The sequence below is a fragment of the Strongylocentrotus purpuratus genome, unplaced genomic scaffold, assembly GCF_000002235.5.
Source record: "Strongylocentrotus purpuratus isolate Spur 01 unplaced genomic scaffold, Spur_5.0 spur5_scaffold_11, whole genome shotgun sequence".
Classification (NCBI taxonomy): domain Eukaryota; kingdom Metazoa; phylum Echinodermata; class Echinoidea; order Camarodonta; family Strongylocentrotidae; genus Strongylocentrotus; species Strongylocentrotus purpuratus.
The window spans coordinates 14,404,695-14,431,695 of NW_022145596.1; the positions used below are offsets into that span (position 1 = coordinate 14,404,695).

At 34.3% G+C, this 27,001-nt stretch overlaps 2 protein-coding genes across 2 annotated transcripts; one reads left to right on the top strand and one right to left on the bottom strand.

Annotated features, from left to right (window-relative positions):
- Nucleotides 1-1,639: 1,639 nt before the first annotated feature.
- Nucleotides 1,640-26,127, bottom strand: LOC586348 (calnexin-like). Its single transcript, XM_786133.5, has 18 exons — nucleotides 25,998-26,127; nucleotides 24,429-24,669; nucleotides 23,717-23,840; nucleotides 23,170-23,246; nucleotides 22,593-22,674; nucleotides 22,314-22,382; nucleotides 21,784-21,831; nucleotides 21,107-21,182; nucleotides 20,344-20,422; nucleotides 19,634-19,708; nucleotides 18,829-18,978; nucleotides 17,876-17,916; nucleotides 17,052-17,239; nucleotides 7,355-7,498; nucleotides 6,828-6,944; nucleotides 6,272-6,454; nucleotides 5,414-5,466; nucleotides 1,640-4,877 (listed from the first exon to the last, which is right to left on the bottom strand). Exons 2-18 carry the CDS (start codon nucleotides 24,656-24,658, stop codon nucleotides 4,838-4,840), a joined length of 1,776 nt encoding a protein of 591 aa, XP_791226.3. The 5' UTR covers nucleotides 24,659-24,669; nucleotides 25,998-26,127; the 3' UTR covers nucleotides 1,640-4,837.
- On the top strand, nucleotides 9,085-10,337 carry LOC115922241. The gene is made up of 2 exons (XM_030980737.1): nucleotides 9,085-9,235; nucleotides 9,518-10,337. The coding sequence occupies exon 2, from the start codon at nucleotides 9,539-9,541 to the stop codon at nucleotides 10,301-10,303; it is 765 nt and encodes a 254-aa protein (XP_030836597.1). The 5' UTR covers nucleotides 9,085-9,235; nucleotides 9,518-9,538; the 3' UTR covers nucleotides 10,304-10,337.
- Nucleotides 26,128-27,001: the final 874 nt, after the last annotated feature.

Below are 27,001 nucleotides of genomic sequence, written 5' to 3' on the forward strand. Positions count from 1 at the left end.
TGTAAAATAGTCTAGATGTGTAGATTAAATTAATGGGAAACACAACGGATGGCATCTCAAGTGCACCAGAAAGTCTTCTTTCAATTTATATTCTTGTATTTTAACCCCCTTTTTTTACTCAAATATATTTTTGTCACCTCCCTCTCCTCACCTCCATTTACTACACGCCTCCCTCAACCGAGTTCTGTTTTTTGGTATCCCCCTCTCTCTCTGTCTATATGTCTGTCTTTCTCTCTCTCTCTATCTAATTATCTTCCAATACCCCCCCCCCCACCCCCCCCCCCTCTCTCCACATCTCTCTCTTACAAAATTTGTATACCCACTTCCTTTTCTCGAAATAGACAGCAACATTCATATATAAACTAGATGGAATTTTGACTGCGCGCAGTCGAAAATGATGCCTCCGCCATAGAGCAATTTAAACAAGTTTGGAGTTTAAATCTCCAGTGGTTCTTGAGATATCATGATAACAATCTCAATGTATGGAATTTCATAAGTTGACCTCTGTGACCCTTGACCTTTGACCTACGTGCTCCAAAATCTAATCAGATTGTCTTCCTATGGTGATACACACTATCATTAAGTTTGAAGTTTAAATCTCCAGTGGTTCTTGAGATATTATGATATGGTGATACTGTACATACTATCATTAAGTTTGAAGTGAAAATTCTCCAGTGGTTCTTGAGATATCGCGATAACGATCTCAATGTATGGAATTTCATAAGTTGACCTCTGTGACCCTTGACCTTTGACCTACGTGCTCCAAAATCTAATCAGATTGTCTTCCTATGGTGATACACACTATCATTAAGTTTGAAGTTTAAATCTCCAGTGGTTCTTGAGATATTATGATAACCATCTCAATGTATGGAATTTCATAAGTTGACCTCTGTGACCCTTGACCTTTGACCTACGTGCTCCAAAATCTAAACAGATCGTCTTCCTATGGTGATACATACTATCCTTAAGTTTGAAGTTTTTACATCTCCAGTGGTTCTTGAGATATCATGATAACAATCTCAATGTATGGAATTTCATAAGTTGACCTCTATGACCCTTGACCTTTGACCTACGTGCTCCAAAATGTAATCAGATTGTTTTCCTATAGTAATACACACTATCACTAAGTTTGAAGTTTAAATCTCCAGTGGTTCTTGAGATATCATGATAACAATCTCAATGTATGGAATTTCATAAGTTGACCTCTGTGACCCTTGACCTTTGACATACGTGCTCCAAAATCTAATCAGATCGTCTTCCTATGGTGATACATACTATCCTTAAGTTTGAAGTTTAAATCTCAAATGGTTCTTGAGATATCGCGCTAACAAACTCAATACAAGGAATTTCATAAGTTGACCTCTGTGACCTGTGACCTTTGACCTACGTACTCCAAAATCTAATCAGATCGTCTTCCTATGGTGATAAATACTATTCCCGAGTCTTAAGTTTAAATCTTAAATGGTTCTTGAGATATTGTGATAACGGTCAAACGGGACGGACGGACGGACGTACGGACGGACAACCCGAAAACATGATGCCTCCGGCACCACCTTCGGTGGCGGAGGCATAACAAAATGAACACATAATTCAAAACAACTAAAATTCAACAGATAATATTACAATGTAGACAGTATGCTTAAGGGGAAAAGATTCAACCTCAATTGAATATTTAATCACATGTACATTTTCTTTCATGGATAACAAACAATATTCACCCACCATGGAATCTAATTATTGATTTTAAGCTCAACAAGTGCATAGTAAACAGGAATTATTTTTCCCTTCCACTTCTGGGATGAAATACAACAACCAACATATATATAAATATTGACATTCATTTTGGCTTTGAAAAGGTTTTCATAGATGCAAATAACACTTTACGATGAAACGAACTATAATATCGTGTGTGATTAGAGGCAGAAGGGTGCTAACTCTTCACGTCTAATGCAGAGTTAATGCCCTTCTGGCTCTCAACAGATGATATTATGTCAGAACAAGAAATTCTCATGAATGAACCAATGAAATATCAAATATTACACCCATTATATAATTACTTGTCAACAGTAACATTTTATTTCCTACTCCTATAACTGTTAAGACATGTATAATTCAGGTTGATGATTCTCAGACCTCTTGATTTGTATTGGAGCAACATGCTCAGTGGTCCAGAAAGAAACACAATACACCAATGCAACTATAGCTCTGAAAATATATTGTGCGCTTTGTCGAATCATAATACTTTGAACCATTCTCAAACACTTTATCACCATTTTCTGTTTCCCCATGTCTTTTCCAAACGACACTCTTCAACATGCAGCATCAAGGAGAAAAAGAGTCTTTATGCTCCACGTGAACGAATACATTATCACCATCACCAACCAAGAATGCAAAGACACCATAAATTACTCATACGATTGGACAACCCGATATGGAATCTACAACTTTGAAGGAAATCTACCCAAGTTCTACTCCTGTCAACATCTTAAAAACTAACAAACATACACCCAATTTTTTTAGCAGTTTTGAGTCACAAAAATTTGGCTTGAGAGACTGACACCCGAAAGCAAACATGCTACCTCATTTAAGACCAACCCGAAACTGAAACGTGTCCAAGAAAGTAAATCATTACAAATACCAACAATGTTACAGCTTAAAGAGATCATTACGCATTGTTTAACATATTTTGTCAAGATGAGAGCCAATGTTACACTAGAACTTCAATCACCGCATCAATATCACTTAAAATAAATCTTATCAAACTAACCCCATCAGTTGTTATTTTACAAAACGAAGCATTTAAACGAAAATCTCAAATTCATCTTCAATTATGTAGGCATATAGAGGTAAGGGGATAATCTTGCCAATATGAATATATTCTTAGACATGATATTAAAGAATATATCCATCTATCCTACTAACTGCAACATCCGCAACCGCAAGTAAGCACCTTAGCACAACTGTCGAGTACATTCATGTATCTCATATCCATGTATCCATTTCATGTATCAACTTCATGCACCATTTTATCCATTTCAAAAGAGTAAAACATTCTACCTAAAAACAACAACTCCTCGCTTGGGTGGTTCCAATGATCTAACAACCTAAGCTACATGAGTTGAATATCTATAGTCTAGTTACAACGAGGAGGTTATTCCTTGGTTACAAGCAATTCTTCTTGACATACAAAACATGAATGTCGAGCAGATCTTGTTTTCTCTTCATCTTTTAAAGACACACAACCAAAACACTTGACATAATAGGGCAGTATCGGCATCTTTTCGATGTATGCATGTATTTCCTGTAACAACAACAATGATAGAACTTGAAATCATAAGACCTTAAAAGTCAAACATTCATTTCCTTGACAATATTTAAAAAAGTTATAATAATAATAATGAAACAGATTTGTAATTAACTACATGTTTATTCTAGTATATGTCTAAAACCGCTAGTATCATCTGTATATATCTGTTGTAAGAAACGCCAAACAAAAGGAGAAATATCAACGAAAAAAAATGAAAGAAGAAAAAAATCAAGTGGAATCAAATACAAGCCAGTGTATCCCCAACATATATATTTTTAAAAATCTCTCATTCAATCCATCATCCAACAATCCATTATCTAACTCTGAAATAAATTCATCACCACAGAATTTTGACATTTTCAAAAATTGGTACAAATACAATACGAATGTTAATTATCTATCATATGAATTTGAAACTCTTATACACACGAGACAAATGTCATGGGGATGAAACTAAACTATTTTCTATACAGTTCCCTTACATTTTCAATATTCAATTCATTAACTCTGTAAATGTTCTCTAGCAGATTTACATTTCTCATTTACTGTAGATCAAAGAACCTACTTAAAACAAAAGAATGTTGCAATTAATGACCAAAGAGCAAATAGTCCAGAATCAAACTAATCATTGGTTCATGTGTCCTGCGATTCGTTGTGAGTCTATACACTATTGAATTGTTTGTTAATAAATAGACCAACAGTCCTTTTAACAAACAAAAAAATGAAAAAATCAATAAAGAAAGAATGAACACAAAGCTCATATTGCGAAATAAACGTGATCGCGTGTGAATGGAAATGCGCTAGAAACAATCAAGTATTCCTGGAATCAAACTCAAATTTAAAGAAATAACAAAAAGTTGATAGAAAATATTTGCTACTACAAAACAGAATATAAACAATCCACTGGCTAACTATCTCTAGCCCTACACTACAATGAAAGTCCAACAGTAGCCAGCATTCATGATGTCAATCATATATCATCTTCTGTTGTTGTTTTTGTTTGTTTACTGACAGGGTGATTACAACAGGATGTTCTGTATTTTGGGGGTTTCCCTAATTTGTAATGCCACCACACAACTGAATAATCAACAACTCTGTAGCAGTTGTGCTTAAAAACAAAGTAATGGCACCAAATGACTAGTTAAGTAACTAATTTGGATAAACTTTTCATTAAAATCTAATGATTATTTGTGCACTAAAGAGATAATTAGAATTGCCTGCAAAAGAAAAACATCTAAACCATCACTGAGACAGTTTAGACCTTGGACAGTGTGTGCAGGCAAGCGTCTATCTGATGACTGGGTTAATAGTAATATCTGTAAAGCGCTTAGAGGTATCGTAGATGCATTAGGCGCTATATAAATCCAGAATACTATTATTATGTGACTCACTCGACCGAGTTTACAAACAAACTTGTGTATTGCCTTTGTTTATGTTGACATCATGAAGGCTGACTGACTAGACACCTGTTGCTAGAAGAGAAGATGCTATCCTCAGCAAACTGACGGGTTGCTAGGCAACAGGACGTCATCATTCCTTTCTTGAGCGCGTCTTAGGCTTCTTGGGTGTGCTGTGAAGAAAGAGAAACAAGGATACCATGTTATAGAGGCACATTTTTGAGAGTGTAATGTTTGCTACATCTACAATAAGCCAGTTCCTAAATAGCTTCGGTACACATGACCTTAAAATATCCACAGATCTTTTACACGATGGATACATGTACTTGTGCATTTTACAATAATCACTGCCAAAGTGATGGAGGTGCTTCATGAATACCTTTTGTTTGCCTCTTGAGAAGAATACTTCCATTTATGTATCCGATAAATGTACTGTTGGTGCATAAATGAATACTGATTACATAACTTTCATGAGCACAATACCAGTATTCATCGCGATGAGTTTTACAAATTAGGAACAAATGACCTTTATCTGCCCATGTGCGGTAAGTATTTACGAACTGGCTTATCAAAACACATTTTCTTATACCAATTTGAAATTGTTGTTCCAATAAAAAAAAAATTAATTGTCAGCTTTAACACTTTTTCTGGTATTCACTTTTAAGCATGGGAGTGTATGTGATAGTTTGACAAGAATGGAGTATCTTACGTGGCTTTTTCTTTTGGTGCTGGTGCTTCTTCTGGTGCCGCCTCCTCCTCAGCCTAATGGATGAACAAGAACAAGAAAACAACAACAATGAATACAAGAAAAAAAGACAAATGGAGGTTTTTACATTTGGAATCATATCTTAGTACAAACTTCCTTCAAAGATGGAAGAATAACACTACCTAATCTTGTATTGATTTTTACAGATATGAAAACATATTCTTCAGTTATGGTTTAAAGATGGTACTGAATGATGTAAAGATGGCTAACAAATTCTACCATATATTAAGATTGTAATCTATACTGATCTCTTTTTTAATGCTACATACAAGATCCTTATACAAAAAATTCCCCCAAATTTATGGATCCTGCTCCCATTCTTACAGGTACCGGTACTCCTCTGTGTCTAGGACCATGGCACTGGTGTCCTTTGACCAAGAAATTTACCTACATTTGCCACTCTCCACCCAGGTGTTGAATGGTTACCGGTAGAAAAGATATAGGATGTGAATACTGAAGTGATTGGATTGGCATGTGAGCGCTTGTAAAATGGCACCTGGCCGAAATATTCCCCAAGGAGCAGAGCATGTGCACTATCATGTGCAGAGTAGCAATAGAATGTGCTACACAAATGTGGCTGTTCTTATCATTATCACATAGCTAGCGTTTATTGGCCACGGCCACCAGGGCGTCCTCCCCTGAGGTGGAAAGACCAAATCCGCCAAGACTCTGGATTAAGCCTGGAGGCTGCCCAACACCAAGCCCAGGACAGAAGTGAATAGAGGCAGACCACCCGTAGGAGCGCAAGGGGACACTCCGTCCTGTGCACTTAAGTCAGTAAGTAAGTCATTGGTATCTAACCTGTTCTGTGGGACCTTCTAGGTCTGCCTTGGTGGTCTTCTTTCGTTGTCTCACTACGGCATCTCCTTCCGCTGATACATCCTCCTCTTCAGCCTTCTCTCCTTCTTCATCCTCATCTTCTCCTTCCCTCTCATCGTCTGGAGTTGCTCCATCCCTCTTCTTAACTTCATACTCCTCTGGATTCTGTAACAATAAAAAACAGCAAAATGTTGTTACTGTACTGTAATATTGGCAACTTAAAAACACATTAATGTCACAGTAATGATACAAAAATTATATGATATCCACGTTCAACATAAAAAGGCATACACTGTAAGAGAAAGTTTTTTCAATTAAAGAACTTCATGTTAATACTATGTAAACAACAATAATAACATTAATCTCAAACTAGCTACATTCACTACTGACTACAGAAACAATAATCATCACTTTCATTTTTTTAATTAATTGTCCTTTTCCTTCTTTCTTTTTTATATTTTGTGCCAATGAAAATAACTAATAACTAGGCAAATTAAATCATGAACATGAACACTAAGAATTCAAAACTTTTTCTCACCGATTTTAAGCAGAATCTTATACAGAAGAAGAGAGGGATGACAACAACGAGAGCAAACACAGCCCACAGCCATGGTCTCTCAGTGGCAGCATCGATTAGACCTGATACGAAGGACTCCTGTAAAACAGATACAAACAATATTTAAATGTTAGCAAAGAGGTAAATCATAAAGAGTGTGCTATATACACTTTGGTTGGTTTCTTCGCTGCTCTGTTTGCTCCTTTGCCACACCTAAGGCACTAATCGACGGAAAGATCACTACAGGCAACCCAATGGCATTGCAAAATTATCCATTTCTGATCTTGATTTGGTTACATATAAAGAGTTAAAAATATAAATAAGAAAAATTAAAAAGATAATCATGGTATGCTCAGAAAATGTACAAATAAAGTACATCTGCAATGAATATCTCAGGGGGATTTAAAAGGTGAATCATAATGAAAATCTCTTTTTCAAATGTTGTCATTATTGACTGTATTGCACTCATAACATGCATTTCAATAAAATATAAACATTTCTGTACTTACAGCTGATGCAACGACTCCTTCCTTGCGCTTGAGACCAAAGCTATCAGCAGCATACTGGTCAGCTACCTCTCGATCGGTCGTGATGATGAAGTTATCAAACAAGATCTTATCACTCATTGACCATAGCTCAAGGGCAGCAGCTCCCTGATGAAACAGAATGGAGATGGAGGGATGGAGGAAGAGGGAAAGAGAGAGAGAGAGAGAGAGAGAGGGGGGGGGAGGGGGAGAGGAAGAGAGTGAGAAAGAGGGACATGGATATAGAGAAGAAGTGAGAGAGATTGAGAGATAGAGAAGAGGGGGAAGGGGTAGATCAAGTGGAGCAAATGGATAAGAGAAAGGAACAAAAACAAAATCAAGAAGTCAGTCAGGGCTAGATAAAAAGATTAGCTGAATCTTTTCCCCAAATTGTGACTTCAGCAAACCTTTTAAATATTATAAGGGCCATTTGCATACAAGCTCTACATACAGGTAATCGAGAAAAAACAGTCATTTTTTGTTTTATAAAGGTGGAAAATAGGTAATCCTTGTAGTTATTTTAGTAATTTACTAACCAATTTGTCTAGGCCAATCTGTGATTATGGCACATGAATTACTGAGCCACTTGGCAAACGTGGTACGTAATGCAAACTGGCCAAAACAGGATTCACTCTCTAACACAAATCAATTCTGGAGCTGGCAAGCATGTTCCCCGCTGCGTCTTTATCGATCTCGAGCCAACCGTAGTCGGGAAGCATCATTTTTTGGTGATAAAGATTTTCGATAAGACGCCAACAAAATTGCCTTATCATCTGATCATGTCATGTAACCACATTATACATGAATAGAACGTGAAGAAAAACTCACATAGACTGATAGACAGCTAGAGAGAGAAAGAGAAAGTAAGATGACAGAACTATAATATTTCCCTGGGAGGTTCCCGACCCTCTCAATAGACATTTTTACTTTGAACTTGTATTATTGAACTCAGTATTCCCTAATAGGGGATTTAATTTGTGATTTTGTGATTTTTGTTTCTTTTAATTGAATCAAAATATTAATATTGAAAGACTCCAAAATTTGAAAATGAATCCATTTGTTATGAATAAAGAACTCAAATTCAGTGAAACACCATTTTTGGATAATGATTATGATGTAACTCAACTCAAATGTGATTATATGTTTTGTGAAGATTTTGGAAAGAAATATAGCTTATGTTCACCATCTTTGTCTTTAATACATATAAATGCAAGAAGTTTAAAAAAGAATTTTGATGATTTTCAGTTACTACTCAGTTCAGTGAAATTTGATTTTGATATTATTGCTGTTTCTGAGACATGGTTCCACCCAAATCTTGATCTTGATATATATTCTATGCAGGGGTATTCCTTGATACAACAATGTAGAGACAATAAAAACGGTGGGGGAGTTGCCATTTATGTTAAGCACAACATCCAGTATAAAATTTGCAATGATTTGACATGCATTACACCTGATTATGAAATTGTATCAATTGAAACAAATGAACCTTTAAAAAAACCTATTGTAATTACTTGTATTTATCGCCCACCAAGCTCTGATATACCATGTTTTATAGAAAAGATGAACTCTGTTTTAGAATTATTGGATAGTGAACGAAAAGAAATATATATTATGGGCGACTATAATATTGATTTATTAAATTGTGCTTCTCATGATAAAACAAATGATTTTTTAGAAAAAAATGCTTTCATTTTTTGATTGTTTACTGAGGGCTGGTGGACGCTATCGTGCGTGATTTGAATCTTGCCAATCACTTTTACCTTTTTTACCTGGAACTATTTCTTTTTAGCCATGTAAACTCATTTGGAACCCTCTTCTACTGTCACTGGATCTTTTAAAGCGCTGGGTTTGTGCTCATAAGAGGTAATTTATGATACTGTAACTATTTGTATTTTGAGACGTGTTGCTTCTGTGAGACTTGGACTATAGTACAGTCCCATCTACCAATTGTTGCGTGCGGTCATTTACATTTTCTGTTTGCGTGTGTGTACATGCCTACATGTACATCGCCATCGACTCATTTCATGCGAACTCACCTGACCTGTGCCGGAATCTGATTACTTTTACTTCCGCTGTGCAATATATTTTTCATCATCCTTCTCATCAAACGTCTCGCTACATTAAATTTACCTCGTTTTCTATTAGAGTTTTTATAGACAATCAGCAATGAATACTCGAGCTAAGCCTAAAGCACAAACCCAGGCCCAGCCATCTCAACCTCTCATCAGTGCTGAACAACTTGTTGATCTGCTTCAAAACGATGAACTTCTTACGATATTCCAAGGCGTTGTCAACAAGGTGATCGACAAGATACTGGCAGGAGTGAAGGAGCAACTTCTTGAAAGGATTGAGCAGAATGCTGGAACTATTTTGGATCTGCACTCTGCTGTCGAGCAGAAAAGGAAAGAGGTTGATCATCTCAATGTTGAGCTGACTAAGCAGCAAGACACCATCGGTCGCCTGGACGGGGAACTTGAGGAGCTGAAGCAGTACTCTAGGAGAAACAACATCAGAGTTTTTGGTTCTCCTGAAAGTGCAGGTGAGATCACCGATGATGTCGTGATTGACATCATGGTAAAGCAACTAGGAGTCGAGCTTCGGTCTTCTGACATCGACCGCTCGCATCGTGTGGGCAAGCCAGGTGGACCGAAAGCGCGTCCAATCATCGTTAAGCTTACTTCCCACAAAAAAAAGAGAGAAATCTTGAAGGAGAAAAAGAAACTTAAGAAATCAAAAATCTCAGTTCATGAGGACCTTACCCGCTATAGACACAGTTTGCTAATTGCTACCCAGAAGAGCGATAGAGTCACAACCTGCTGGACTATGGATGGGAAGGTATTTGCGAATGTTCCATCCACTCATGGTGAGTCTGTAAGACGACTTATCCCAAACATTGACTTTCTAAACACTCTCCCGAAACTTGTGTGGTAGTTCTCTTTCCTCACTTGCCAGTAATATGTTTATTTTTTTCATTGATAATGATAGTGTCAAGATTCATGACAGTGACATTTCACTTGCTGTATTTTTCATACTGATTTATATTTGTTATTGTGTACATAGTTGTATGAATCTAATGTATCCTAGTCTTTGTCAATGAGACTTTATTTTTTATTAACTTAAGTAAAATATTTTAATCTTTTTTATAAAGACCTTTTTATAATTCCTTGGCTGTGTGTAATTTTTGTAATTTTTTGTAATTTTTTTGTTGTTCTTCCTCTTAGCTGTTGAAGATACTGTGGGGTGTTGTTTATTATTGTTGTAGTGGTGGTACATGTATCAATCTTGTATGCCATAACCTATTCTTGTGGTTGGTACATTTTTTTAACCATTATTTATATAGCTGTAATATACATGTATAGTGGGTGGTACTTTTTCTAATGCCTTTATCTGATTTCTGCAAAGAGGATAGTACACCATACCTTCTAGAAGATCAATTCAATGAGTTTATGAATGAAGTTGACTCAAAGACTTCATTATCATTTATACATTTTAACTGTCGTAGCCTAAGGAAGAATTATGAAAATATATTTGATTATATAACTTCTCTGTCAGTCACATTTGATGTGATAGGTCTAACTGAAACTTGGATAAATCAGGATGAAAATTTTTCATTATTTGTTCCTCCAAATTATTCTTATGTAAACTGTGGCAGAGTTGAAGGTCGTGGAGGAGGTGTAGGAATTCTGATACACGATAATTTAAAATATTTTCATCGTTCTGATCTTACTGTGGTAAACAAACAATATGAGATGATCTTTATTGAAATTCCAAGAGAGAGTGACAAAAATATTTTAATCGGAGCTATGTATAGACCGCCTAATCAATCGGTTGGAATGTTCATCAATGATATCTATACAGTGTTATCCAACCTCCAAAAAGAAAATAAAGACTGTTATCTTATGGGCGATTACAATATTGATTTAATGAAAATGGATGTGTGCCTTTATGTAAATGACTTTGCCGAACTAATGGCATCTCATTGTTTTTTCCCAATTATTTATAATCCGACTAGAATTACTAAGGAAAGTGCAACTCTTATCGATAATATTTTTTCAAATACAGTACATGAATTTTTAAAAATTGGTATTCTATTGACTGATATAACAGACCATTTACCTATATTTGCCACTCTCTCTTGGAATAAACCAGTGAATTCCGAAAGAGTATTTTATAAACGCAATATAACTGACTCTGGTTTTCAATTATTTAATAGAAATTTCAGTACCTTGAATTTTCAAAATATGTATAATACATCTGATGTTGATATGAAGTATAATCTATTCATGAATGCTTTTAAAAACATATATGATTCCTGTTTTCCACTTAAAAAGATTACAATTAAGGAAAGGAAAAGTGTTAAACTATGGATTACTAACGAAATTAAAAAACGGTGTAAGAAGAAGAATAGATTGTATAAAAAATATCTTTCCAAACCATCACTAGAGAGAGAACGTAATTTTAAAACATTTCGGAATAAGCTGAATAAAGATATAAGATATGTGAAAAAAGAATATTATTTAAATAAGTTTCAGTCCGTGAGAGGCAATATGCAAAAGACTTGGAAGTACATTAATGAAATAATAAGGAGGAAACCCCAGGGTGTCCGTCCTGAATTTATTTTAAATGAAGGTGACAAAATTTATGACAATATAAGAATTACAGAGTTGTTCAATGACTATTTTGTTTCTATTGGAGCCTCACTAGGCAATCAATGCTCTTCCATAAATGACTTTAATTGTTTTTTACAAGGTAATTATTCCAATTCTTTTTTCTTAAAACCTATTACTGAGGGAGAAATTGTCGAGATTGTTCGTAGTTTTAAAGCAAATAAAAGTGCCGGACATGATGATATTGAACCAGAGATTGTTAAGAAAACTATACATGTTTATGCCAAACACCTTTGTCATATTTTTAATGAGTCTTTTATTTCAGGACAACTTCCAGATCAATTAAAGTTAGCAAAAGTAATACCCCTTTATAAGAATCTCTGTAAAGAAAAAATAGAAAATTATCGACCTATTTCTATCTTGCCAATCTTTTCAAAAATATTAGAAAAATTGGTCTACAAACGTCTCATTAACTACTTGAATAAGAATGATATTTTATATGCTAAACAATTTGGATTTCGTGAAAAACACTCAACATCCATGGCTCTAATTGAATTTTTAAATCTTGTTACTCAGGCATTGGAAAATAAGCTAATTCCAGTTGGTATATTCCTTGATTTATCTAAAGCGTTCGACTGTATTAACCATTCTATTTTGTTACAAAAGCTATCATTTTATGGCATACGGGGAACTCCTCTCAAATGGTTCAAAAATTACCTTTTGAATAGGAAACAGTTTGTTAAATTTAATAATGTTTGTTCTCAATCACAGATCCTTTCAACAGGAGTACCCCAAGGCAGTGTTCTTGGTCCTTTATTGTTTTTGTTGTTTATAAATGATCTTCACTTTGTGTCTGACAAGCTTAATTTTGTTTTATTTGCTGATGACACCAATATATTATTATCAGGTAAAACTGTGCAAAATTTAAATGAGGTTTTAAACCAAGAACTGAGTAGAGTTTGCAAATGGTTCACTGCTAATAAACTTGTTGTTAATATGAAAAAAACTAATTATATTGTATTCAGGAGAAGAAAGGTTGGAGGTGATTTTAATGAATTGAATGTAAAATTTGATAATGTGTTGCTCACCAGAGTTAATTCAACTAAATTTTTAGGAGTTTACATAGATGAGTACCTTACTTGGAAAAGTCATGTCAGTTACATATCTTCAAAAATTGCCAGTGTACTGGGAGTTATTTATAGTGTAAATAAACTGCTCCCCCCAAAAATATTAATGAATTTATACAATACTCTAATCTTGCCACATTTTTCATATGCCGTCTTAGCTTGGGGTGGATGTTTAATTACCTTAATGAACCGTTTGCAGATTTTACAGAAAAAGGCTGTTCGTGCAATAACAAACTCTACTTATCTTGCACATACTGCACCCTTGTATAAACGCCTGAATATTTTGAATGTGAAATCTCTATATTATATGCAACTTGCTCAATTTATGTTTCTTTTCAAGAAAAATCAGCTACCATGTATTTTTAATGAGATGTTCATTGTTAATGCTGAAATTCACTCTTATGAAACAAGAAGTTCAAATAAATTTCATTTGCCCTCTGTTAAAACAACTTTTCTTCAAAGGAACATTTATTTTAGTGGACCATCACTATGGAATTTACTTCCCAATGATATTGTCAGCTGCTCATCACTTTATTCTTTCAAGTCAAAGTTGAAACAATATTTGATCTCGTATCCAACTCTTAAGATATAGTTTGTACGGTGTTTCTTTCTATTGTTCTCAATATTTCTTTCCTGTATATCATTCATTTCCTCTTTATATTGTATTTCTTGGTACCACCAACCCACTACTACTCACCCCACGCATAGATTTGCATGTAATATCTATATATGTTTTTGTACATGTATGTGTTATTGTTTAATTAAAAAAAAAACTATTGTATTTTTATATTGTAATTTTAAGCAGGGGATGATCCCCGATAAACCTCTGTGGTTTTTGATCACCCCCTCTGCAGGTTCATCTTTTGTTGTAATACTTTTATATTTGATTGTAATTTACATTGTCTTTTATGAATCTGTGGAAATAAATGAAATTGAAATTGAAATTTTATATGCTTCCACTAATTTTGAAACCTACTCGAGTATCTACAAAAACTGCAACACTTATTGATAACATTTTTACAAATACTTTAAATGATAATGTACATTCAGGTTTATTATACTCCGACTTTTCTGACCATTTTCCAGTGTATTGTATTAATGTTTGTAAAAATAATAAAGATAATCAGTATAGACATCGTTCTGAATTTGCTAGTATGAACAAAAGAAAAATTACAAAAGACGGGATATCTCGACTGAAGAATGAGTTGAAAAAAGTAGATTGGTCAAATATGAATAATGTTGATAATGTGAATTATTGTTATAATAAATTTATATGTAAATTCTCATTATTGTACGATGATTGTTTTCCATTGTTACCCATTTTTGAAAAGAAAAAGAAGTGCAAATTCAAGCAACCATGGATGAGTAAAGGACTTTTGATATCAGTACGAAAGAAACAAAAATTACACCAACAGTTCTTGAAACAACGTAATGATAATAATAGAACTAAGTATACTATATATAAAAATAAATTAACTTCTTTATTACAAACAGCTAAGAAACAGTACTATTAAAAAATGTTTGCCAAGTATAAACATGATTGCAAGAAAACATGGTCACAAGTTAATGTATTACTAGGAAAGAGCAAGAAGAATGATTTGCCATGTAATATGTATTTTGAAAATATTAGTTACAATAATAGAAAAGAGATTGTTGAATGTTACAATTCATACTTTGTTAATGTAGGGAGTAATCTAGCTCGTGGTTTGCCGATGACCACGAGCCGATGATTTGCCGTGTAATATGTATTTTGAAAATATTAGTTACAATAATAGAAAAGAGATTGTTGAATGTTACAATTCATACTTTGTTAATGTAGGGAGTAATCTAGCTCGTGGCATTCCTGTTGTAGATACTTCATTTAATGATTATTTAAAAAATCATAATGATTTTACATTGTTTTTAAAACCTACTACAGTATTTGAAATAATTGAACTTAGTAAAACATTGAAACCATATAAAGCAAGTGGCCCAGATGGTATTTCTCCCAGAGTAGTAAAAGAATGTATACACTTTATTGTTGATCCATTATGTGATATATTTAATAAATCAATTTCTTCTGGAGTATTCCCTGACAGATTGAAATTAGCTAAAATTATACCCATTTATAAGAAAAATGAATAAGAAAATATACAAAATTATAGACCAATTGCTCTTTTATCAATTTTTTCAAAATTATTTGAAATAATCCTGCAAAAAAGAATTTATGATTTTTTGGTTAAAAACAATTTATTGATTAATGAGCAATTTGGATTTAGGAAGACTTATTCTACATGTTTGGGAGCACTTCATTTAACAGATTATGTAATTAAGAATATGGATAAGGGTAACTATTCGTTGGGTGTGTTTATGGATTTGTCAAAAGCGTTCGACACTATTGACCACCACATACTGCTCAAAAAATTAAATCATTATGGTATTCGCGGCCTTCCATTGAAATTAATTGAAAACTATTTGAGTGATAGAAAGCAGTATGTGGTGGTTGATGGTGTCTGTTCGACTAAAAGGGATTTTATATGTGGTGTTCCTCAAGGATCAGTTCTAGGGCCCCTTTTGTTATTGATTTATATAAATGATATTAAACAATCTTCAAATGTATTAAATTTTACACTCTTTGCAGATGATACTTCAGTTATTACATCACATAGTAGTGTATTTACTTTAGTTGATATTATGAATAATGAATTGATATAATTGGATAATTGGTTTAAATGTAATAAATTATTTCTCAATTATGATAAAACAAATTATGTAATATTTCATTCTCGAAATCGGAAGATCCCTAGTGATTTATTGCCTATACAAATTGATGTAAATATTATAGAAGGGAAAGAATCTGTTCAGTTTCTTGGTATTATAATTGATGAATCACTTAATTGGAAACCTCATATTGATTGCATTTCGTTGAAATTATCTCGAAGTATTGGAGTTTTGTCAAAGCTAAAGCATGTTTTACCATCAAATATTTTGCTAATGTTGTATTTTTCCACATGTAAATTATTGTAATATTATTTGGGGAAATAATTATGCATCATATATAGATCAGATTTATTTGTTACGGAAACGAGCCGTGCGTATTATTACTAAATCTGATTATTTAGCCCCATCACGGCAACTTTTTGTTAAAACACACGTAGTCCCAATTTTTGAATTGATTCAATTTAATACTCGCATATTTATGTTTAAATTTCAAAATCGCCTATTGCCAGAAATTCCTAATATAAACTTTGTTATTAATAGCGATATTCACTCGTATTCTACTCGTCAGAAAAAAGATTTACATTTATTTAAAGTTCGTACGACAAATGCACAAAATTCTTTCTATTTAAATGGCATTAAGGAATGGAATAATTTGAGTAATGATATTAAGGAAAGTACAACTCAATCTCGATTTAAAGTACGATGCACGCAGTTATTATTTAATGATTTATGTAAACAAGTTTGAGCAGAGGAGGATATTTTGAATGTATGTGTGTATGTATATGTGTGAGCGTGCATGTGTGTTTGTATCATGTTATTTTAAAGTTTTTAAACTGTATAATTTATGTGTAGTTTGTTTTTTTTCTTTTTAAGGCCCCACCACAAGCAATTTGCTTCTAAGGGTGTCCTTTACCGTATTATGTTTACTATGTTACTAATTTGTATGTACATGTTTCATTTTATGGTTAAATAAACTTTACTAACAATTCAACTATCTCACCAAGTATTATATCAGGTAGCTTTAGCATCAACTTATGTTCTAAATCAAACAGTTATATGTGTCCAATTTTTCTCAGGGTCATTATTATTTTGAGTCATCACACAACTCCTTTCTCAATCTCCAAATGGATCAGGGTATTATTACAGAACTTTTCATGAGACAAGCAAATAATTTTTTACAATTTTCCACATATTAGCCATCCTTTTAGGAAGAAGTAATATCAATAGTCATTGAAATGAACTTACGATAGGAGACATTTTGAATGGTTCTAGGTCCTCAAAGAAGTCTGGATTAGGGATCACTCTGGGCTTCCATTCCCCTTGGTAGTTAGGGTTATCAATGTAAGGTGCCTTCCACTTGCCCTTGTATTCTGGGTTGGGCACCATGGGAGCCTTCCATTCGCCACATCCGACGTCTTCACATAGCGCGTTGTCTGCAGAGAGGAAAGAAGCGTAGGATTTTTACATTTCTGCCATCATCTTTGACCACCTCCTCACATTTCATCTCATGTATTAACCATTAAAAAAAATATACAAAAACATCAATAGAATAGAAGATTAATATCAAAGAACTACATAAAAAGTAATAATGGCCAGGGCCCCTGAGAAGCAAGACTGCTTGTAATAGGGACCCTATATACAAGTACATTATAATAGCAATATGAATTTAAATGCACACGCACATAATTATTCAGAGCGTGTTCGAGGACCTTAAAAACCTTAAATATCTATCCTTGTATTATTTTCTTCTCTTTTCTCTCCTCTAGAGTTTAATTCAAACAAGTTGCATCTGCTTAAATGGTCTTTAAGTTTCCTGTGCCATGAGCAGCGCTCCATTTTTCAACCTGTATCAAAAAACCACCTCACTATAAAGACCGTTTTCTCATTTCCCCTGCAGTCTTTATGTTGAGGTTTAGCATTTCCCTCAACAACAAAAAAAGAAGTCTTAGATTTTTCATCTAATTTTGCTACACATGTCAATTGGCACAGAGGATATTTGGTTCCAAGACTATCCCACATATGTAGATCACTGACCATTTGAAGAGAATGAAATTGAGTTTAATACTTACTGATCTTTGGTGGTTCCCATTCTCCATCCATCTCATCATCCCTACAAAATACAAATCAAGTCAAAATAAGCAATCTATACCTCTCATATTTCATGTACTTCAAGGAAAAAACTACAATAATGAGGAACAAATTCAAATTATCACAGCCGTCTCTGAGTATTTCTGCATTTCTTTAAGACTCTATAGTTGCTATGCATTTAATATTGTGGTACGGGGGTCAATCAAAGTCAGAAATCAGCAAAAGCACCTCCATGCTACATTTTCCCACGGAGATCCATATTAGTTAGTAGACCCAGTTTTTAAACATCTAATCTCTCTCCGACTACATTTCACACAAGACAATTTATAACATCAATTGGTCTAACAAGAGAGGGAGGTGTATACTCAATTTGTTTCTTATACAGGGACATTCATCTTCAATACAAAGCATATGTATCCGAATCAAGCCATGTTCAGAACAAATCTATCTTCACTCAACATGTACTGACAGGACAGCATACCACTACCTCATGGGATAATCTCCTGGAAGTAATCGGAACACTCTGGTGGAAATTTTCTTGTGGTATGCTTTTGGGAACATTCTTTAAAAACTCACATACTAGCATTCTAATCCAAACTGATTGTTGTTGTTGTTGTTGTTGGGTTCATAAGGCTGTCCAATCTGAAAAGATTATTTCCGCCTGACTATACAGTTTTTCGAGTTATTCATCAGTGATGATTAGATGGTGCTGTTTCTTTTTCTCTGGCTCGAATATTGATTCAGTGGGTACCACAGCTTCCATTCACTTGATGGTGCGGGCAATAATTTAGGTGTCGACCATGAACAGAATATAGGTTAACTGTGCAGTGCTAAACTATACTTTTCCTTCCCTTCCTCTCCAAGAGAGAGAGAGAAGGCCTATGAGAGCTCTTACTTCACAGAGAGCATGGGGTATGTGAGTTTTATGGTTTACCAGTCGTCGGGTTTCTCTGCATCGGGGTCGTCCATGAGCTCGGGTTCATCCTCGAGCCATCCATCGGGCTGTACCGCAGACTCATCAACGATCTCCTTGGGTTCATCTTCATCCCAATCCTCGGGCTTCTCTGCACCAGGCTCAGGGATCCTAAATACAGAGATGGAGAATGAGAGAGAGAGAGAGAGAGAGAGAGGGGGTGGCAAACACAAAGAAAAGGAACAGGAAAGAAGAATACACAGGGAAAATTATTCAAGAAAGAGTTACATGAAGTGAGATCTATGTAGATGTATACATGAGTCTAAACTATCAACACCCAGTATGCAACAATGAAAACAAGTGAATGATCCTCATGAATGCATTTTCTTTTATATCTGCAGTATTAATTTAGCTATTTGTTGGTTGGCAATTCTCGATAAAAACCTGTCACAACAATATCTTCACAGATCAATTTCACGAGTTTCATTCAGGTTCATCTCTGCTCATTTCTGTCCACATAGTCATCATATTGAAATCTATGCCATATGTCACTCATGTTCAGGTGACAAAAAAAATGCTACCCCAATACAAGATTTGTTATAATTCTACCTGATATAGATACAGTCAAACCCGCTTTAGTGACCACCTGTCTACAAAGACCATATTTTTGTTTCCCTTGAAAATGGTTTCTCATTGGAATATGTACTAAATGAACCTGTCTACAAACACCACCTGTCTAAGAAGACCACTTTTTGTGTTTCCCTTGGGCGGTCGCTACAGACAGGTTTGACTGTATATATAGTATGAAAGAAAAGTTAATTCTTACTTCTTCTTGTCATCCCAGTCAGCTGGCTTCTTGTCATCAGGATCCTCAACCTCAGCAGGTGGGTTTACAGGGGGACTGTAAAAAACAATGAAGAAAAAGGCATAACTTACAAAACAATTTTTAAAATGTTATTAGCGGGTATATTTGAACCAGGATCATTGAAAATTTGTGCCCGTAAACATCATCCATGCAGTACATTTTCATGTCACTGTACTATACATTTGTTACCTAAATATGTTTTTGTCCTATAAATTTTGTTACATAGCTATCTTATTTTAACAGAATAAGCACATTATAGCCAGGTTTCACTCTAACTTTCTTTCTGGAGCCTGTGTGCATGAGCCCTAAGTAAAAGAATTGAAAATTGGTGGTTCCGGACAAAGATTTTGGGCAATAATGTGTTCTGAGTGCCTGTTAGTGTTGAGCCCTGTATATAGCGCTGAACCAGTTTTCTGAATTTGTAAATTAAATGGATGCTACATCCAAAAAACAAGGTGTTTTATATTAGGTTTAGGGTCAGGTTTAGTACTGAGTCCATGGCTGAAGTCTGGAAGTTTGCTAGTGTCGGGAATTGACAACAGAGCAATGGTCACCAGGACGTATGACAAATAATGAACATTTAATCTTTGTAATTAATACAACACTGATCTTTAATCTATGTCAGAATTGAAGGACGCTTAAAGACTGATGAGCATCACAAGCTTACTGACCTCATATCTGAAAGCAGACTGCCAGAGTTGACGACCTTCTGATCGACAAGAACTTGGAAGGTGTTGTCGGTGTTGATCACTGGATGGTATAAACAGATTAAAGAACAGTGAATGACTATCACAGCCGCAAGAAAATTTTGCAACAATTAGGTTAGAATGTACTTTCAGAACATTTCTTTAAACTTGTGGTTACCATACAGACAAGATCAAGATAGTTGAACAGTGCTAAGACTAACTTTTATCTCTAAATTGCAATATCATTACAGAGAATTCACATTCAGTTATGATATCATATTTCATAAACCCAACAGCAATGGCCCAAATCTTCATTTACATAACCCATGGTTTAAAACTAGCGCAAAATAAGCGTAATTTCCTTTGAATGCGTCTAATTTTGGACCTCTGACTGAGAGTGTGTACGCGATGAATTACGCTAATTTTAAACCATGGGTTATGTAAATGAAGATTTAAACCATGGGTTAAATTTAAACCTCCTTTGTGAATTCGGGCCAATGAGTCTAAACAGGCATTTCAAGATTTAACAAAGACTGATAGATACTCGGCATATGTTAAAGATAATTCATTTTGTTGTAGATCATTGTCTTTGCAATTTTCAAGTGACATTTGTATAATACAGAGTGCATCTTTAACTCATAACTTTAAAATTACACAGATAAATTATCAATAAAGAAAAAAGTAATATTCATATATTCAGGATGATATGATAGTGACACACGGCCACACGCTTATGATAAATTCTTACCTAAAGTGAAGAGATGGGCCTTCTTGTCAGTAAAGACATGGCTGAATGCACCAGTTGGCTTCTTGGCATGCTTCTCCTACAAATATGTCAAACACAGAGGCATTTTAATGATAATTGTTCTATTAACATGTGATTGTGACACTTCATTTCATTTCATTTATTTCACTCTCCGTAAAAAACATTAAAACATAAAAACATGATATACAGATAAAAGATCAGTTACAAGACAAATACAAGGGGAAAGGTCTATCGCCCTCAAGCATCAACAACAAAAAATCAGTGTTTACTCATAATAGTAGTAAACTCCACACACTCACTGGGTATATTGCATAACATAAAGTCTGAGATATAAAGTGAATGAATGTAGAATTGAAAAGTAATTTCATTATGCATAATAATAATAATAATAATAATAGCCTAATAGCCCACTCCAAATTTTATTAAACCAAAACGGAAATTCTTTTTGCCCAAGTGACTTGAGCCCGGCAGCCACTGAGCAGCACCAGATCGACATTGCTCTATCCCTTATCAGTCACCCTGATAACATAAAACTATAATCCAATCTATCATTTCATGTTTAAGCATACTGCTAGCAAATTTGTTTCTGGAAGTGGGGAAAGTAGCACAGAAGTGATTAAGCCAAACACAGAGCAGTGAAGAAATATACTGTATCTCACCTGAAATTCACCAGTACTAGGATTTTTATGCCTGAAGATGAAGTGAAGCTGTAAGATAAAAGAAAGAAATTTAAATCAAATTCCTATTTTTTCTTTTATTTTAATAAAGGAAATCATTACAGGACAGAAAAATTAATTAGTTCAAATTTTTCAAATTAATTTTAATTTCATATTTTTTAATCAAATTCCAGTATCTCCTGTATATTCTAGTATTTCAATAATGGAAATCGTTAATAGGACAGACAAATTATGAAATTGGGGGAGGTTTTATAAGGAGGGAAGAACAAAACAACTGTTTAAAAACAGTATACTATCAATATTTATTCAATCCATTTTTAAATTAAAGGAACATATTTCACAATTTTTTTTAAACAACGATAAATGTAATTTACTTTGCATAAAAATTGTATAATTCTGACAATATCTTTTTATATGCCAACAGTACTCGATTACATACAAATCAAAGAAAGAGACAATGCATGGGGCTAAAAATATTACATTTGGTGACTGCAAAATAGTATGTATCTTACCTTAGAATCTGCACCACATTTATCAGGTCCGAACATGATGGTGTATGGTGTTTTGTCAAATACAGAATCCTGGGGGAAGTAATATGAAATCAAAAGGTGAATTATGAATGATAATTCTGAAATCATAATAGTTGATGTTCAATACGCATTTGAATTATCCAACTTTCGCAATGAACACCATGGAATTATGAAGGTGAATAAGTGTACTTGTTCCCTCTCACAAAAATCAATCAGAACTATTGTATAAGAGTAAGAACTGAATTTCAGATGGTTACTTACCAAAGACAGATCTGGCGTATCAGTCAGGAGCTTCACGTATGCACCACCACAATCATGGGAGTTCTGGAACTTAACCTCATATCTTAAAAATAAAGTACATGTAAATAATCAGACATCAGAAGTGTATTACAAGATAAAATATTTCAAATGGGTGCAGTACCTTTAATAAGATAACGTGTGATTAAACAAATTGTGCAACTTTGGCCAATTAAAGGGCCATCTAACCCTTGTAATAAGTCCATTTTTATGAAAGCAGAACAATAGAAACAGAATGGCAAAATTTTGAAATAAATTGGACCAATAATAAGAAGGTTATTAATGTTTTGAAAATGAGATCACTAAGTCTATGGAAATCTCAAATTAGCAGTTCGTTCAGTGAATAGTAACATAGCAGCGGATAACTCTCCTGTTTATCGTCTACAAAAAATTTCTTTAATTTCTGAATACATGTATATATACAAAGACAATTGAACATGAATCAATTTTCACTTTTTTTTTTAAACAAGTCCTCCACAGGGCCTTGTCACAAATTTCATACAGGTTATATCTGTCACTATCTTTCACAATCAATACTTACTGGACAATGAATGGTTCATTTTCAAAAACAAAAGGCTTGTTCAACTTGGCAGATATGGCATGATGTTTGGCCTTGGACTGAAAAATAAAAGAAACCGAAAAACAGTTAATTTGAAACATAATCAGAAAGCACTTAAAGATGCGATCCAGTTTATTTGTTTAACATTTCATTGGTCCTCATTCTAACTACTTCAGTTAAACCCAGCCCTGTGTCTAAATTCACATTGAACAAAAAAAAAAACTTATACATCAGACAAACTCCCCTTGGTAAACCTGATTTTTGAACAAAAGCCTAAACCCAGTGTCACATTTAAGTTCTAGTTTAATACGGGCCATTCCCTCTGGATTTAAGTAGCTTGTTTAAGTCAAAAGTCATTTACCAGTGCCACACACACAGAAATATTAAAAATGGCCAAAACATTTTCCAGAATTTTTTTTTCCCCGCCTGATTTCCTGAATAGATTACACGTTTCTAGGCATCATCTACATGTATAAAGCCTACAAAATATCTTCACAAACCATTAATCACATGAAATAAGATTACATACCTTCAATACAAGTCCCAAGTCTCCGGCAAGAGGGGAAGTCTCTGCTTCTTCAATGGCCCACTTTCCGTCATACTTTGAGATGTCTTCATCGACGCCGTCCTTCTTAGCCTTGGATGGAATCCATCTACAGAAAAATAGGTAACAATACTTCAAATCATTTGTTCAGAGCAAGAAGTATATGAGTTAACATCCTTCTGGATCCAAACAGATGAAATATTCATCTCTGACAAAGTGTGAATGTATATTTCATTCAGTATACTATCGCACAGCTGGATTAGTGCATGAAAAAAGAAAGAATTCCAACCAAGAATTGGTTCTTATGCTGTTTCTAGATAATGTGCTTGAGATTTACATCTCTTCTATCAGTCTGCATATCACGGAGCAGTCACATTATTTAAAATAAAACAAAATCCTGAAATTGAACAAAATTTGCAAAGAACTGCTGGTACTTACATCCAGTAAAACTTGTCTGACCATTATCTTCATGGCAAGTTCATTATTGGTCTGCAACAAAGTGCTATGATTGCAAAATACAGAGATCATCTATACCATACCATTATGTTCATTAATCCTTATACAATTCCCCTCCCCCCTCCTCTACATTTTCAATTAAGGAATTAAAGAGGGGCCTAATAAAATGTATGGTAATAACTTCAAAAGCTGTTTTTATCTCTAGAGGAAAGTTATATAAAATGAATTTAAAAGGATTTACCTTGTGCCAAGAACATCTGCACTGTCAAACGGTTCAGCAAGGTTATGTGGACCTGTTGGTTCCGGAGGTGAATACTCCACCTGTTCAATTGGTTCAACGTCTTCCTCCTCCTCTACTTGAACATCCAAGTCCTCACTATCAAAATCATCTTCATCTTCATCGTCTTGGCAACGGATGAATGTGAGGGTCCCCAGGAGGAGGAGAGTCAGGAGTATGAATTTCAGTTTCATCTTGATATTACCTGCACAGACATGATGAGGGAAGAATATAATACCATGAAGTAAGGCTGTGCACAACCGTGTAATGAAGTTCCCGAGTACACTCCCAAGCTTACAAACGAATACTCAAATATTCGGTTTATTTTTTTTTTTAATTAAAAAAAAAAAATTAAATCGTAGCTTTACCATGAAGTAATATGAGAACTGCAAGTGAAAGATGTTAAGAACATCAGTTAACACAAACTTGTGCATCGCCTGCTGTTTAAATTGTATTCATGTGTCACAAACTAAGAAACAAAAAAATTGTGAACTATTCTTCTTCATCAAGATTAAAGAAAAATGATGCATGGTAACACTGATTTAACACAATCTAGGCCTACTATCTAGATATATTGCAACTAGTCTAGCAGATTGAAGAGATCTTTGTGGGAAAGAAAACACTCAAGACTCACACTTTAGCCCTAATAAAAAAGAAACAATAGTCTATAATTAATTTGGGGGTGTTGTTCATTTGTTTGCACAATCAGCTGAGCTCTTGATAATCAGTTAGGCTAATTAATTGACTTTAAATTCAAAGTTTCATTGTGACTCTCGTTCTTGATACCAAAAAAAGATCAAGATCTACAATCATTCTTCTGAGAGCCAGACGTAGCCTCAGTGAGCAACCATTGATATCAGAGTTTGAACTTGAAGCTTTCAGTCTACTCATGCATGCCTTAACTGGTACTTTGTAGAATTATTTAATTAAGTTTAGATTATTGATTAGCTCCATCATGACTCATCATGACATGAATACTGATGGAGCTAATTGGTGTAGATCTAGGCCTATAATAATCTAAACGAATAGAGTTCTACAACTAAGTTATAATTGGTGATGCTTTTCTATGATTGGTTAGTTGGCAATATTCAAATCCAGCAAAAAAGTCTGAGTCATTGTGCAATCATTTTTAATTTAAATTTTAAAATGTAAATTTGTGTTAAAATGTTAGATTTAGACTCTCTTCTAAGATTTTTAGGCTCATGCCTACAAACACTCATACAATGTGTAAATTAAATTCACGTTCACGTACTAGGAACAAGTTTATAGACCCCTATGTGCTATTTTTTCGCAGTACAAAACATGCATCTAAATTCAACAGTCACAAAATTCACACATCACACCCTCTCATTTGCAATACATGGGACTACAGGAAAAATGATCGACTTAAAATCACAATTGAAACAGCACATTCTCTCAAACACAATCAACAAAATAAGTTAAAATTGAATCATAAATACATGATGAGCTTTTCAGTCTATTTTCTATACACAACCGTAGCAAATTAGTATTGAATAAGGGGTGTGTTCTCACCATTTACGCCGGTCACATGCAAATACTTCGACGCCGCACAGAATTCTCACATTGCCTGCATAAAAATGCATAAATTTATCGCGTGGTGCACGCTGAGTGGTCGAATTTTGTGTGCATTAATTCCAATATGTAGAATTTAAAGACCCAATAGATTCGACAGCTAATCACGTTGCCAATCTAAGAACTTTGCACACCGCTAGCGATCAGTGTAACTTCGGGTAGGGGTCGATGATGTGGGATTATTAGAATGAAGGGGCTCCTAGCTACTCCTGGGGGCGTGGAGAGTTGGTGAATAGGCAAATTCTATGGCAGCAGCCAATATTTGCAAGGAAGTGTAGGGCACTCTGGGGCCATAATGTATCAACGTGTCTAAATAATGTAGTGCCTTTAAATTTCTTCAAATTGCTGTTTTTTATCAAATGTCCAGATACAATTTTAAAAGAAACTTGAGTATTTTAATTAAAAGCTGAATAAATCTTAATCATGTTTTTGTTATTTTGTTATACTGCATTGCGTATTTTGTTTGTTTGTGTGTTTATGTCCTTTTTTCTTTTGTTTTTCATTGTGATGATACTTATTATAAAGTTATATTTTACACCTCTCCTAAAAAAATAAAGAATTATATCAAACATGTCTTGCGCTATATTTCGTTATACTTTGTTCGGTTGGCCGTCTCGACAAATTCCCCTATTATTTTGATGCCCATCCTAATTCCTATAATACCATTAAAAAAAAATCTGTACTGTATTATATTGTATATAACTCGTATATATGTGTGTATATATGTCAAGTATTTACCTATGTATTTTTAATGTATTTGCTGGAATTGAAAAAAAGAAATTTAATTGAATTTAATTGAATACACAACGTGTCCGGACTCACAACGTCTGTGTTGAATTAACTATTAGGCCAACATCAGAGGCGGCCCTCCTGGGGGGAAGATCGAGGGACACACTTCCCCCATTTTTTTCAAGTACCCCAATAGTGCCCTCTTAACTTTGAAA

What these genes read in the sequence shown, in the direction of transcription:
- LOC115922241 (XM_030980737.1), top strand. Translation starts at nt 9,539, where the DNA reads ATGAATACTCGAGCTAAGCCTAAAGCACAAACCCAGGCCCAGCCATCT.
- LOC586348 (XM_786133.5), bottom strand. Translation starts at nt 24,658, where the DNA reads ATGAAACTGAAATTCATACTCCTGACTCTCCTCCTCCTGGGGACCCTC. An exon ending in GGCCCATCTCTTCACTTTAG is followed by an intron (nt 20,423 to 21,106) that starts GTAAGAATTTAT and finishes TATACCATCCAG; the next exon opens with TGATCAACACCGACAACACC. An exon ending in GCACCAAAAGAAAAAGCCAC is followed by an intron (nt 4,878 to 5,413) that starts GTAAGATACTCC and finishes CTTTCTTCACAG; the next exon opens with CACACCCAAGAAGCCTAAGA.